This window comes from Glandiceps talaboti, chromosome 2 (genome assembly GCF_964340395.1).
Source record: "Glandiceps talaboti chromosome 2, keGlaTala1.1, whole genome shotgun sequence".
In the NCBI taxonomy this organism is placed as follows: domain Eukaryota; kingdom Metazoa; phylum Hemichordata; class Enteropneusta; family Spengelidae; genus Glandiceps; species Glandiceps talaboti.
In genome coordinates, this window is record NC_135550.1 from 29,652,390 (window position 1) to 29,666,411 (window position 14,022).

Here is a 14,022-nt window from a genome sequence, read left to right on the forward strand (position 1 = left end):
ACTAATCAACCTAATAATATTCCTGCATGTTGTTGAAAATATGTGTTCTGATTATACATTGACAGCCGTGTGTAGTCATGTTTGTTAAGTAAATGATGTCCTCACGTAACCTAAGTCACACTTTGACCAGTTTGTGTATTCATACCTATGTTGCCTTGCATAAAGAGACCCTACTTTTTCATGTTTTGAAAATGCCAGTTCACATATTTGCACGCTTATGGTGTTTGAAAACCATAAACTGCATGGTTTTACTAAATGCTAATTTGCCAGAATCAAAGCGGATATCAGGTTTAAAGCGATACAAAGTATATAGCACCATGTCGTGTCAGTTACTCTCACGTATACACAGATTTTAACTTTGAACAAAGCACACATTATGTCAGCCTAGTACTGAAATGGGTTAGGTTTGTAAAAAACAATCCACAGTTCCCCTACCAACTAATACTAAAATCAACTTTCTTGTGCATCAGATGATTAAACAGCAACTTATTGTTTACTTCAACTGAATGGAACACAGTATCTTATTATGTTTTAAATTCAATGTCATGTTGTATTTAAATGACACCAGACATGTTTATTCACAAATTTTCACCACTTGTCTGTGTCACCTATACAGCTTGATTTTTGAAATGCAATAAATGTGTCAACTAAACAGGAAAATGTATCAACATCACCAAGTTTTTGGTGATTGATTTGAAGTCTTAAAAAGTCTAGTTTTCTTGACTGCAACTGGTAGTGCACAGGTATTGTCAATATATATGGGAGAACACAAGAACCACTTGTCTTTGTTACTATATGAAGTGTTTAACTGATCGTTTTGAATAGCTCACTCAGGTATTACACAAAGGTGTTCAATTTCAACCAAAAGTAAGTATGGTAATCTGTGTACAAAGTGAAAATTGTAATTGTAATAAAACTGATGTTTCTAAAGTTTTGGCTTTGACTATGAGAAATATAGAATCACCAGGAAAGAATGAAAGTATTTTGCATACATAATCTTAAAAGACATTGATTAATGATGTTGGTGCCACTAGTATGAAAATTCCTTCGCAGCATGTCCTTAAATACAACATAATTTCAAGTTTAATATACCAAGACCACTTAAATTACAATGTCATACCCCATTGTCATAGTGCCAGGTACTCCATAAGGTAATCAAATGTTTCAGGAGGTGTACAGGTTAATGTTATATCCACTACAACAAAGTACATGTATACAGGTCAAAATATTGTTGCCATTGAGTTCGAGTTGTCTGATATTTAACAAGGTTTGTCAAGGTAAGTGTTGGTGATAGGAACACTAACCAGTGGGTTGAAGGTGAGTAATCATATGTTAGATCAATGACCTAGCTTACATCTTGGTTGTTTACCCATAGAAATGCATCAGATTATTGGAGTAGAAATTATGGTACACCTGTTTCAACCCCTTGAAACCTTCAGTTTTGTACAGTCTGATAACGATGACAATTAGGGACCTTCATTTTACTAGATATCTGATTACAACAAGATTTGGAAGGAGGCTTGAGAAACAAAATGCAGATTGCAACCCGAAAATGATCACCATAAAGCTTGAGAAATGATAGTGTTCTAAGTAATTACCCATAGGTTAAAAGAATTACCATGTGTACAGTACATTACAGTGTTGTAATAATCCACAGTCTGTGCAACCTCAGAATGACAAATTTCATATTTGATTTACAGATGAACGTGAAACTGTACAGAAGAAGACGTTCACCAAATGGGTAAACTCACATTTGCAGCGTGTGTCATGCCGCATTGCAGACCTGTACACTGACCTAAGAGATGGCAAAATGTTGATCAAACTGCTTGAAGTACTATCTGGAGAGAAACTGGTATGTATCATTCATAGTTTTGACTACAATCATAGTAAAAAGTATTATTCCTGTTATCACCCTCCTAGTACAAATATGTCAGTTCCTTTAATTGAATAACTTGAAATGTAGAAATATGACCAAAAATTATATCACCCCCACACACATTTTGAGTACCGACACTTTCTTTAAATCATTCTACATTGATTACAGATACATTTAAGTGATGTGCTACAATTCAAATGTCAGCAAGAAGGAAAAAATAATAGTTGAAAGTATATAAACAAATCACTCACCGCCAAATCTGTTTGTGTCTATTTCAGCCAAGGCCTACAAAGGGAAAGATGCGTATTCACTGCCTGGAGAATGTTGACAAAGCACTAACATTCCTCAAAGAAAAACGAGTGCATCTAGAAAACATGGGCTCCCACGATATTGTAGATGGAAACAACAGACTGACTCTTGGTCTCATCTGGACTATCATCCTGAGGTTCCAGGTATGTAGATGAAAAATTACATTCTAAATAATATGAAGTTGTCAGCTGCCAACAGACGTCAAGTCCCCTTTCATATGTATAATTTTATCATTATGAAAAATCATTATGCCAACCAATTGGCTTGTCGCAGTATCTCAATAGATATTTTATTGAGTAAAACCTCACATATAAAATAACATTGCTTCTCTGACGTATAGAGATTCTGGCTTATCAAAATCTCTTTATATAATGCTGTGTGCATCGTTCTAATTAATTGGTCGGAATATCAAATCCTTGGCATTGGTTTTGAATGAGACTTTCTGTCTTTAATTGTGTTTGATCTGTATGACAGTTACAGTGGCTTTTTAATTCAAAGGAAATAAGGATTTCCTGAATATCCAATGAAATATATTATTACTAGTTATTGAAAGAGCAGCAAAGAGACAGCTGTTTCAGACCTCAGTTGCTCATTGGGGCACTCATTTTGCATGTCATTGATTACAATGGCCACAGGAAAAGTCATACCTTATGTTTTATAAGAAAGTCTTTTCTGTTTTTGAATAAATGCCAAGAGTTTAGTTTTATTATATTTGTATGCTGATTGAGTAAGTGTGAATGTGATCAATGCAACCAGCTGTCTTCCTCAGTATTGAGATGTGACGCCACCCTCTGCCTTCTTGATTTCAAAATCATACCCTAATTATACTGTGGTAGCTTTTTAATCATCCAATAGATGTTTTTAGTTAAACTGCCTCATTTCATATATTTCATCGCATCGATTCCATTCTCATAGTTGCCTTTACACATAAGATTTCTTCTGCTGCTCGCAAACACCTCAGTTTCGCAGTCATGTTTGCCCAACTAATCAAAAGGGTATGTTGTGTCGAGTACTTTTCAACAATTTGTGAAATACCACATTATGGATTGTTGTGGGAGGTCAGGTTTTGATGAAGATATTTCTACAGTTGTTGTCAAAGTGGTTACATCTCTGTCATGACAAAGTGTTTACACTAGGAAGTTCTGTTATTTCATGTCAAACACTGAAACAAAATTAGTGATGTCTGATGATCTTTCCCTTCTAAATATTACAGATCCAGGACATCAGTTTTGAGATGGAAGACAACCAGGAGACAAGATCAGCAAAGGATGCACTATTACTGTGGTGCCAGATGAAGACCGCTGGATATGCCAATGTCAATATTCGGAACTTTACAACAAGCTGGAGAGATGGCCTTGCATTCAATGCAATCATCCACAAACACCGACCAGACCTCATCGAGTACAACAAACTACAGAAATCGAATGCCGTCTACAACCTCAACAATTCTTTCAATGTAGCGGAACAAAAACTTGGAATTTCTAAACTGCTTGATCCTGAAGGTGGGTTGACTTTAAGTTTATTCCCTATGTTAACAACATTTTATTTTGCTGACTTGGTACATGCCCCATCCCTTCAATAAACTAATTCCATTTGAAAGGCCATATAAGCCAAAGGGTCATGATAAAATTATTATTTGTCACCTTTAGGTATTATCAATCAGAGAGTAGGAAACCAAATGAACTGATGGACTTACTGAAGTCAAATGACCAAAATAGACAATATTTTGTTTAAATTATGAAATGACAACGAAGTTCTAGATTTTCCATAAAAATGTAGGTGTTCCTATACATTGGAGAAACCTGAACCTGATCTGGCAATTATAATCTACAGAACTTACATCAAGCTATAGATTGTATTAGTTTGAAATTTAAGTGTCACTCTTAGACTAGCAATTCATTATTCAACATATTCATAACATACTGTTGTGGAATTTGATGAAAGGAGACATTAATTAGATAGAGTATCAGGACAGAAAGGCACCTTTTATGTGATTATGGATAATGTAAGTGGTTTTATGACTTCATAGAAGAATGAAATTTATGACCAAGAGCACAAACTAATTATGTTAATGAGTTCAGAAAAGGATCCCCATCCTAAGGTGTTGTCATATCCACCCCTTCATTATCTTTGAGGCCAAGGTGTGTGGCTCAATCACAGAGTTTTATCAAAATATGATTATATGGTCAAATGTTATGGAATGATTATATATGAACTTATCAACTAGTCAATTTTCTGCTCTTGACATCACATTTTCATTGTTGAAGTGATTAATTGAAAAAAAAAGGATAAGTGACAGATATTTTGTCTTCGTACTCCTCCATACAGTTATATTAAATTTGCAATGTTTTGTTCATGTACTTACACTCAAGTGTGTTAATTGGTTCAGTATATAGTAAGTACATTAAATAGTCATGATCATTGTCCACTATTTCATGCAGTGAATGGAGGATGTTCAACTTCTCCATGTAGGCCATTGTGTGTAGAAGTTGTTTGGGCCTTCTTTTTTCATGTAGTGAATGTAGGATGTTCAACTTCTCCATGTAGGCCATTTTGTGTAGAAGTTGTTTGGGCCTTCTTTTTGAAAGCACACACTTCAAAGTTCAGAAGAAAAAATTTGATATTTATGCAGTGAACTGTAGGCATGTCTAATCAGAAAAATCTAAGGATCTCATTGATAAGATACAGTTCTTTATAGTATTCATTGAGAAAAAATAAAAATGGTATAGTTATATTTTTTATCCTGTACTTGTATTGGTCAAGATTGGAATAGTTGTGCAAATGCACATACATGTATACATCCATACAGTCACGCTTGCACATGTGTGCATCCTCAAACATATGCAGTTGGCATGCATCCACACACACACACACACACACACACACACACACACGCACGCACGCACACACACACACACACATACATACATACATACATACATATATACATACACACACACACACATACATACATACACACACACACACATACACACATACATACATACATACATACATACATACATACATACATACATACATACATACATACATACATACATACATACATACATACATACATACATACATACATACATACATACATACATACATACATACATACATAGACATGCATATCTCTCTTAGAATTCATACTTGGTAGTCATTTGTTGATTTAAAGAATAACTTAACAGCAACAACCCAAACAGGATTAAATTCCTGTCATTGACTTGATTACCAACTGTGGTATTGAGTGAATTTTGTTCATCTCCATAGATGTGACAGTTGACCATCCTGATGAGAAATCCATTATTACCTATGTGGTCACCTACTACCACTACTTCTCCAAGATGAAGGCTGAGACTGTGTCTGGTCGTCGTATTGGCAAGGTTGTTGTGGCTGCAGTAGAAAATGAAAAACTCCAAGAAGAATATGATAAGATTGCTTCCAACCTGCTGCAATGGATCGAACAAACTGTAGCTATTTTGAACGACAGGACCTTTGCTAACTCACTGCAAGGTGTACAACAACAGCTATATGCCTTCAATACATACAGAACTGTTGAAAAACCACCGAAGTAAGTAATTTAATGCGAAAAGTTTGGGTGTAAGGATAGTATGTGATGGTGTGATTCATGGGCTTTTGGGTAGGGAGATCGTTACTGCAGTCATTTCAGTGTCTGCTAACTACCAAGCATCCAGGCATAGCTAAGGTGACATTGTGGAGTACTAGGAACAGTCAACAGTCTTTTCACTACATTTCATTTTTAGTTGACATTTGTACACAAACTTATAACACATTTCACTAAAATAAAAAGCCATCTTAATGTAAAAACTCAGTAGTCCATTTTCAAAATATAGGTTAAAATATTATCCACATAACAAAAAATAATCCTCAAAGTCCATTTCAGACACAAGTAAATTTGTTCGCCATGTCATAACATAAGTCACTGAATTGGTACACATGGAACTTATCTCAATACACAACATGTGCTAACTTCACATTCACTACCTGTACAATATTTTTGAAGAAAAAACTAACTCCCAAATGAACTTATCGTCCAATTCATACCCCTCTGTCCCTCCCTAACCCTTATACCCAAATCCCCAAAATAGAAGTAGTTAATGTTGACATTCTGTTTATCCTCTTAGATGCTAAAATCATGTCAGTAACTAAAATAGATACTGATAGTGAACAATAACATATTAAAATGACTAACCATAATTTAGCCATTACTTCTTAGACAATCCATAACAACTTACATCATAATAGAATGTATTAAACCTAAACATCATAACTCTATTTCTTATTCCCCCACTGACAACTAACAGAAACCATATATAGCATTTGTCTTAGGGGAATGAAGTTCAGGTTATTTAGGTTTAACATAGTGTTATACATCTACCCAGATATCTTGTCTGACAAAGTATTTAGCAAAACATAGAACTTTGTTCAGTTTAACTTATGTTTTAGTACAAATCCTGTAAGCAAAACCAATTTACTAGCTAAACAGTAACAGAAAACCCTTCACAGGAAAATCTAATATTGTTACTGAAATCCTAGAAAGAAATAAAAAACAACAAATTGAACAAATAGAAATTGTGATAAAGATAGTATTAGTGATCTTGGACAAAGTGTGGTCCAAAAAAACCCTGGGCCATAACAATTGGAGAACTCTTGCAGACGAGAAGAATTTGTACAGGAGGAGGTTGACTCTGCATCTGACACAAGTGACAGGTAAAGTGAAGTGGTGCTTGGCAAAGAAAGCAATATAGAACAAAATGTGTATGACTAGCAGTGGGCAATTGGCTGTGTATGTGGTGTAGGGAAAATACTGGCAAAGATGGCTCACTATAATGACAAAAAATGCAGCTGAGCTGTTATATTGTAATGTAACAAAGAAATTGTTATTTTGGCTGTGTTATACATGTGTTTGCTATTTATATGTGTCTCTTTCAGCTCAACAGATAGCAGTGAATGTGATGTTGTAAGGTTTTGATAAATACAAGAATGATTCTGTTTTCAGTACATTGACAGAATTGTTGAATATTAAAGAGTTCGTACTGCTGTGATTCACCGTATAGTGCTGTCAATGAAATATTCTTACTATGTTATTTAAAACCACCTATGAATTATATAGGAGTTATATTTGTATGTTGATCAGTAATTGTTGATATGTATGCATAATGAATAGTTGATTTTCAATATCTTTTGATATACACCAAGTGTTTTATGAGAGACAAGATCTGTACAAAATGGTAAAATTATGCACAAAGCTGTTGTAATACAGCTACAAGAACTGAATACATTGTGCCAAATATTGTATGTGCTTAACGATGATACATACTGGTAATGCCTGTATATGATTTACTTTGATGCTGACATTTCCTATACTATCAAAGTCTGATTGTTGTTGTATTTGTTTGACAGGTTTACAGAAAAGGGCAACTTAGAAGTGCTACTGTTCACCCTGCAAAGCAAGATGAGAGCAAACAACCAGAAACCATATTTGCCAAAGGAAGGCAAACTTATCTCGGACATCAATAGGGTTAGTTATCATATCTTTGTTGTTGTATTTTATCATTATTTATCAGATAATGACTGTAAACAGACATTCATGCCAAACTGTTTGTTACAGATGAATGGTAAACTAAAAATAAGTTCTTCATATTACATATATTTCATTAGTTTTGTTCTATGAAAGTGAATTAACATTTCTTTTTATTTGAAATACTTTGACATCCTAACTTTTATATTTTCTTGTTGTGGTAGGCATGGGAAAGGCTAGAAAAAGCTGAACATGAAAGAGAACTGGCCCTACGTGAAGAACTGATCAGACAGGAGAAACTTGAACAACTTGCAGCTAGATTTGATCGTAAAGCTGCCATGCGTGAGACCTGGTTGAGTGAAAACCAACGTCTTGTCTCTCAGGATAACTTTGGTTATGATCTGGCTGCTGTTGAAGCTGCTCACAAGAAACATGAAGCTATTGAAACTGATATCAATGCCTACAAAGAAAGAGTCATGGCTGTAGTAGCTGTAGCGCAAGAATTAGAAGCTGAAAAATATCATGATACTGATAGAATCAATGCTAGGTAAACTCAACTAGATTTTATTGTACCTCTATAATAACTGCATTCAGTTTGTAAAAAAATATGTAGTGCTCACTTTTTGAGTCTTGTAGTTGTTTTGTATACTTCATTTCAAACAAATGTGACAGAAAATTATCTCCAGTAATAGTACTAATACTGAGTTTGTTTATAGGTGTACCTGATGATTGATATTGTGGGAATACTACATCCTTTCATTAGAATGTGTAATGTGTATTATACCATGCATGAGCCAGATTCAACAAAAAATATGGAATATATACCCTGGTCATTCTACATCATGACAGCTTGTGTCTATTTCAAGACAACGTGTGCCTACATTATTGCTCCTGCTGTGTTCCAAATATGAGTCAAAACGTTCAAATGTACCATTACTTTCCCCAAGTTTTCTTTGATATTACTGGCACTGGTATAATTATGTCATTCAACCGGAAAATACTCATGACCTAAGGGTTGTCACTACGAGTTGTTAGACTTATAGTGACAAAGGCCCCTTAGGTCACAAGTATTTCCCTTAGCTGAACAAAGAAAAATATTGGGAAATAAGATCTAAATGTATCAAACTAATTACTGTTCTGTTCATAGGAAAGACAATGTTCTCCGTTTGTGGGAATACTTACTGGAATTATTACAGTCTCGTCGCCTACGTCTAGACTTGTCACTAGAAATCCAGAGAATCTTCCAAGAGATGTTGCTTATCTTGGACTGGATGGATGACACAAAGGTATGCTTGTATGGTTATGTTTTAAAATATATGTCTGGAAAGAGTACTGCAAACAGGTTTAGTCAAATTGTATCATCAGTGGTTGGGAGGATAAAAGTAGTAGACATGTATACAATTTAATGCAATGAGGAAGTGTTAGATAGCCACTTTTGGAGGTAGGCCATTTTTCTGTTCATTTGTCTGGCTTGCAGTTTCAGATACCATGCTCCTTTTGTTGTGCAACTTCCAAGGGAAATGAAGGGACAGTATGGCAATGCGTAAAACCTGTGTAGTGAAAGGTGATATCACCAGGTAGTTATTTTGGCTTCATGGCTATTGACAAAAGATTGATTTCGACAGTCCTGAAATTTGAAATGATTGATTTCAGTAGTAAAAGAAAACCATTTTAAAATTTGAATTGTCCAATGTGTTGTAGATGCGCCTGCTATCTGAAGACTATGGTAAACATCTGATGGGTGTAGAAGACTTAATACAGAAACATGCTTTGTTAGAAGCTGATATTTCAGTACAAGGTGATAGAGTCAAAGGTGTCAACAAGCAAGCCTTTAAATTCCTTGGACCTCCATCCCAAGATACTGCTGGTAAGTGTGTTTTTTACTGTGTGTAATCAGAAGTATAACAATATCCTCAATGCAGTGTCTATTTTTAAAAAATATTTATCAAAACAACCATCAGAAAATTGATTTGCAGTTACCTATGTATGACAAAGAAGTATGATTTGTGTAGTTCCAATGTTTTAATTAGATGTGATTATGTTACATAGTACTAGAGGCATGTCTAGGGAGTGTCCTATACTACAGTTCTGGCAGTCTGGGCACACAGATGTACTTTAATATGTTGATATAAATACTTACCTGGCATGCCTGGCTTTTGTATACTCTGGGTCAGAGGTCAAACAGTAATCTTTGCACTCCCAAAGGTCACCAGAGGTTAGATTGTACTGTTTGAACAGTTTATTCATGAAAGCTGGTAAACCCCAATGGGATGAATTCAACACATTGCTGGACCAATTATTAGTGATATCATAACTTTTAAATCAGGTAGTTTTAGGCCTCGGATTTTGTTAAAATGAACAGTTCCACAACTACACAGTAGTTTCTACCCCAGAATGCACTTATCAATATTGTTGCATCACATAGACATGTTAGATTTTTAAAACTCGTCAGCAATTTGAAATTGAAAAGAAAGAAAACGTAATAAAAAAAAAAAAACAATTTTCAGGTACCTACAGACTACATTACAATCTCAATTGATTATTTTATCAAATATGAAATTAAAGCCTTGTGAATGGTCTTCCAGAAGAAATAGAATTTCAATGAGGTACTTTAGAGGGTTCTTTCAGAAGATGTTAGGAAAGTAAATATAACCGTATGTATTTTTAATAGAACACATTCATTAACCAGATTAATAACATAAGAATTTAGATGAAAGTAGCATAATAGTTTGAATCTCTTAGGTTTAAAGACCAGACTATCTGATATTAATGACATTGTATATGTGTTGCAGGCTATAGACCAGTTGATCCAGTTATTGTCAAGGATCGTATGGAGCACTTGGAATCTAGTTATTCTGAACTACAACAGCTTGCAGCTGAACGACGTAACCGTCTTGAAGAGTCTCGCAGATTGTGGCAATTCTTCTGGGATCTTGCTGATGAAGAAGGCTGGATCAAAGAGAAGGCCACGCTGATGTCAACCACCGACATTGGCCGCGATCTCACCAGTGTCAATCTCCTCCTCAGCAAACAGAAAGTGAGTTCACTGAACATGCTACAAGTAATGATTCCTTGCCTCTATTTATAGAGATTATACATATGGAACTTGTATTGTTTGTAAATCGAACAGATTCATGAAAATAAAATGAGACTTAATCTCAACGTTTCACGGCATACTTATGCATATTCTGAAAGGCATGTTTTGTAAGTCTGTAGAGTCACACATCTATACTATTCTATGCAGTGAGTATACACTATTCAGCTATTAGGAAAAGGAAGATAGCTGAAAAATTTATTCGGTGGTACTTTGAATAACTTAGAATGTGATAGATGTGTAGAAAGTAGAATTTCCTATATCTGTGTGTTAAAAAAAAAGCTGTAACAAACAGAAAGGTAAATGTGTTGAATTTTTTTTTCAAAGGCAATGGAGGAGGAAATCAGAGGTCATCATGCACAACTGATGTCAGTTATTCAAGTTGGCGAGGACCTGATTGAACAACAACACTTTGGTGCTGGAAAGATCCGTGTCCGCATCCAGGAAATCCTGGCCATGTGGGAAAACCTACAAGATCTGATGGACCGCAGGAGGAGAAGACTATCTGAGGCAAACAATATGTATCAGGTAAGTCACAATACCTCTCTTAGATGAAATCTCATCTTTATTATTTCATTTTAGTGAAAGATGTTAAATGTCAAATTATCAAGTGTTCAACTGTGATCTTACATCTGATATAAACAATATGTTGTAAAACTGAATCAGTGAAGGAGAACATTGCATTATGACTATTTTCACTGGACTATTTGTACTCTCTACTGACAAAATGTATGTTTCGATGTCATTCCCAGTTCTTTGCTGATGCTGATGATGTTGATACATGGATGTTGGATACTTTGCGTCTTGTCTCCAGTGAAGACTGTGGTAGAGATGAAGCTAGTGTGCAGTCCCTGCTCAAGAAACACAAGGTATGTGAGCTGAGGTTATCAATCCAGTAAGTTGTTACTGTGAGTGATTACACCTAGTACCTGTTCTTACAACTAGAACTGCAGATGGTCATTTCTAAACTCTTGCTACAAAATAAAATGAAATATAAAATTTGCAATATGTTGCAAAGTCTTGAGGATAATGCATGAACAACAAAGAAGAAATATGCAGTATCAATATATTTTAATATTCAAACTGATAATGTTGAAAGTTTCACATAGTAACCAGCCTGACTTGCACACAATATCAAAACTACATATATTTGCTATTAAATGTAACAGTGTTGCTAAGATACATATTTTCAGTGTCTAATCATTTGGTTCTACAAAGCTTACATCATTAATGTATTCATTTCCAGGTATTCATACTGATTAACATTTTAACCAGTTCATAACAGTTTGGTTTTTGATCACCACCAAAACTTCATTAACAGGATACATTTTGAATGACTCATTGATTCATTTTATGCTTGCTTTTTGCTGACTTTTCAATGTCATGAATGGTTTATTTTAGAACACATTACACATCATACTTCATTGGTCGTGGCATAGCATAGCATAGCATTAAATGAAAGATAAGCAGTATTGGCATTAACCATGAGACTTACGTACTGATGTTTTAATTCACCATTTCATGTGCTTGCTTTCTGCTTTAGGTGTTGCTCGATGTTCCAAAACTAGGCCCTAGTGTGAGTGCTTACGCTGGCATGTTTGTCCATCATGTATTTTCTGTCGAGTTGTGGATCTAACATATTGAACTTTTTGTGTGTGTGAAATTGGCTGTTTTAACCCCTTGTGGCATCTTTTTGGCTTGTGGGTAGCAGCTGTTCTGCAATAAGGGTGTATCAATAGGGTGCATGTTGCTGGGTCTTGTTTGGCCCAGCAATTTTCATAGTAGTGCATGATATTCATAGATATTTGTCATTCCCTTTTCTTATGTTTTACACTACCTATTCACAAAATGTTGATTAATAGAAAAATCTTAATCCTGTAAGACTCTTAGTTTTTTTCTTCTCTCCTCTGTCAATTGTTAATCAATTTTTGTTGTTGTAAAATCAATTTACAATTCAAATAACCCACACAAGACTTAACTTGTCTTCGTAAAATCAACTTACAATTGAAATAAGTCACACTAGACTTAAATTGCTCTAACCCCATAACACGTTATTACTTTGATTGCAGTGTATATTTATCAGCATGTAGTGTGTTATTTACAAAATAAATCAACAGCACAACATTTTAAAAAGCTTTCCAAGCTGTTATTTCTTATTAATCAATAAAATTGGTTTGTTTCCTACTACCTCAATATTCTGTCATTACCACTGACGAGACAGCCCATTTCCATTGAGAGTGAGAGAGAGAAAGAGGTCCTAAAAATCTTAAGGGAGGAATCAACTCACTAAATTCATTTTATCACCATTTTCAAACGCATTCATAGCATTGTTGTTACACTGGCAGAAAAACATAAATGTACAGTTGCTTACTTATTTTATAATTGTTCCACTAGGATGTTGCTGATGAACTTGGTAACTATTCCACTGTTATTGATGGACTACATGAACAAGCTGGTCTCCTTGGAAAACAAGTAAGTAATTCAACAGTCCACCTTCCTGGTAAAACAGTCCACCTTCCTGGTAAAATCTCCTTGGAATAAAGGGACGAAATCTGTTGATTCATCTATCTAACAAATGGTATCTTGTGGTGGGTTTTGAAAACTGACAGGTGAAAACAGGATCTATTACAAGAGTGAAAAGATAGATATCACAACTAGAAAACACAATTCTATATGAGTATTTGTAGTGGTGATTCATTACATACTTGTTTCTGTATATGCGTTCCATATAAATTTTAATACCATACATCCCTGACAATGTATGCATGTTTGATTTGTATCACAGGATAGAGCCTCTCCTGAAGTACAAGCCAGATTGGGTACCATTGACCGCCGTTACAAGGAGCTGGTAGAGTTGGCCCGTCTGCGTAAACAAAGACTACTTGATGCTCTGGCTCTCTACAAACTCTACAATGAAGCTGAGAGTGTTGAGTCTTGGATTGATGAAAAGGTAATACTCATAACTTGATATTGAGAGAGAAAGGAACCAATACATGCAGACATTTGCCACAAACTTCATTGAATTGAACTTAAAAGTGTAAACAAGGTGTATGACGTAAAGTTGAGCACTCTTTCCATGACTGTTATGACAGGCATTTATGAAATTAATGTTTCTGAACTTCTGTGCCAGGAACAAATGAGAGGTAGCATTTGTTAGCATACATATATATGTAGTGGCATACCAATGTATGCTTC

General features: G+C 35.0%; 1 protein-coding gene across 1 annotated transcript in view; it reads left to right on the forward strand.

Annotated features, from left to right (window-relative positions):
• LOC144451423 (spectrin beta chain, non-erythrocytic 1-like) overlaps positions 1-14,022 on the forward strand; it is a 52,746-nt gene that overhangs the window by 23,880 nt on the left and 14,844 nt on the right. Inside the window, exons 3-15 of the mRNA XM_078142261.1 lie at positions 1,701-1,852; positions 2,155-2,328; positions 3,399-3,687; positions 5,462-5,762; positions 7,616-7,733; positions 7,958-8,280; positions 8,881-9,019; positions 9,435-9,600; positions 10,526-10,770; positions 11,155-11,355; positions 11,580-11,696; positions 13,222-13,299; positions 13,613-13,777. Coding sequence (XP_077998387.1) covers positions 1,701-1,852; positions 2,155-2,328; positions 3,399-3,687; positions 5,462-5,762; positions 7,616-7,733; positions 7,958-8,280; positions 8,881-9,019; positions 9,435-9,600; positions 10,526-10,770; positions 11,155-11,355; positions 11,580-11,696; positions 13,222-13,299; positions 13,613-13,777 — 2,468 coding nt within the window. The remainder of the gene's footprint in view (positions 1-1,700; positions 1,853-2,154; positions 2,329-3,398; positions 3,688-5,461; positions 5,763-7,615; positions 7,734-7,957; positions 8,281-8,880; positions 9,020-9,434; positions 9,601-10,525; positions 10,771-11,154; positions 11,356-11,579; positions 11,697-13,221; positions 13,300-13,612; positions 13,778-14,022) is intronic.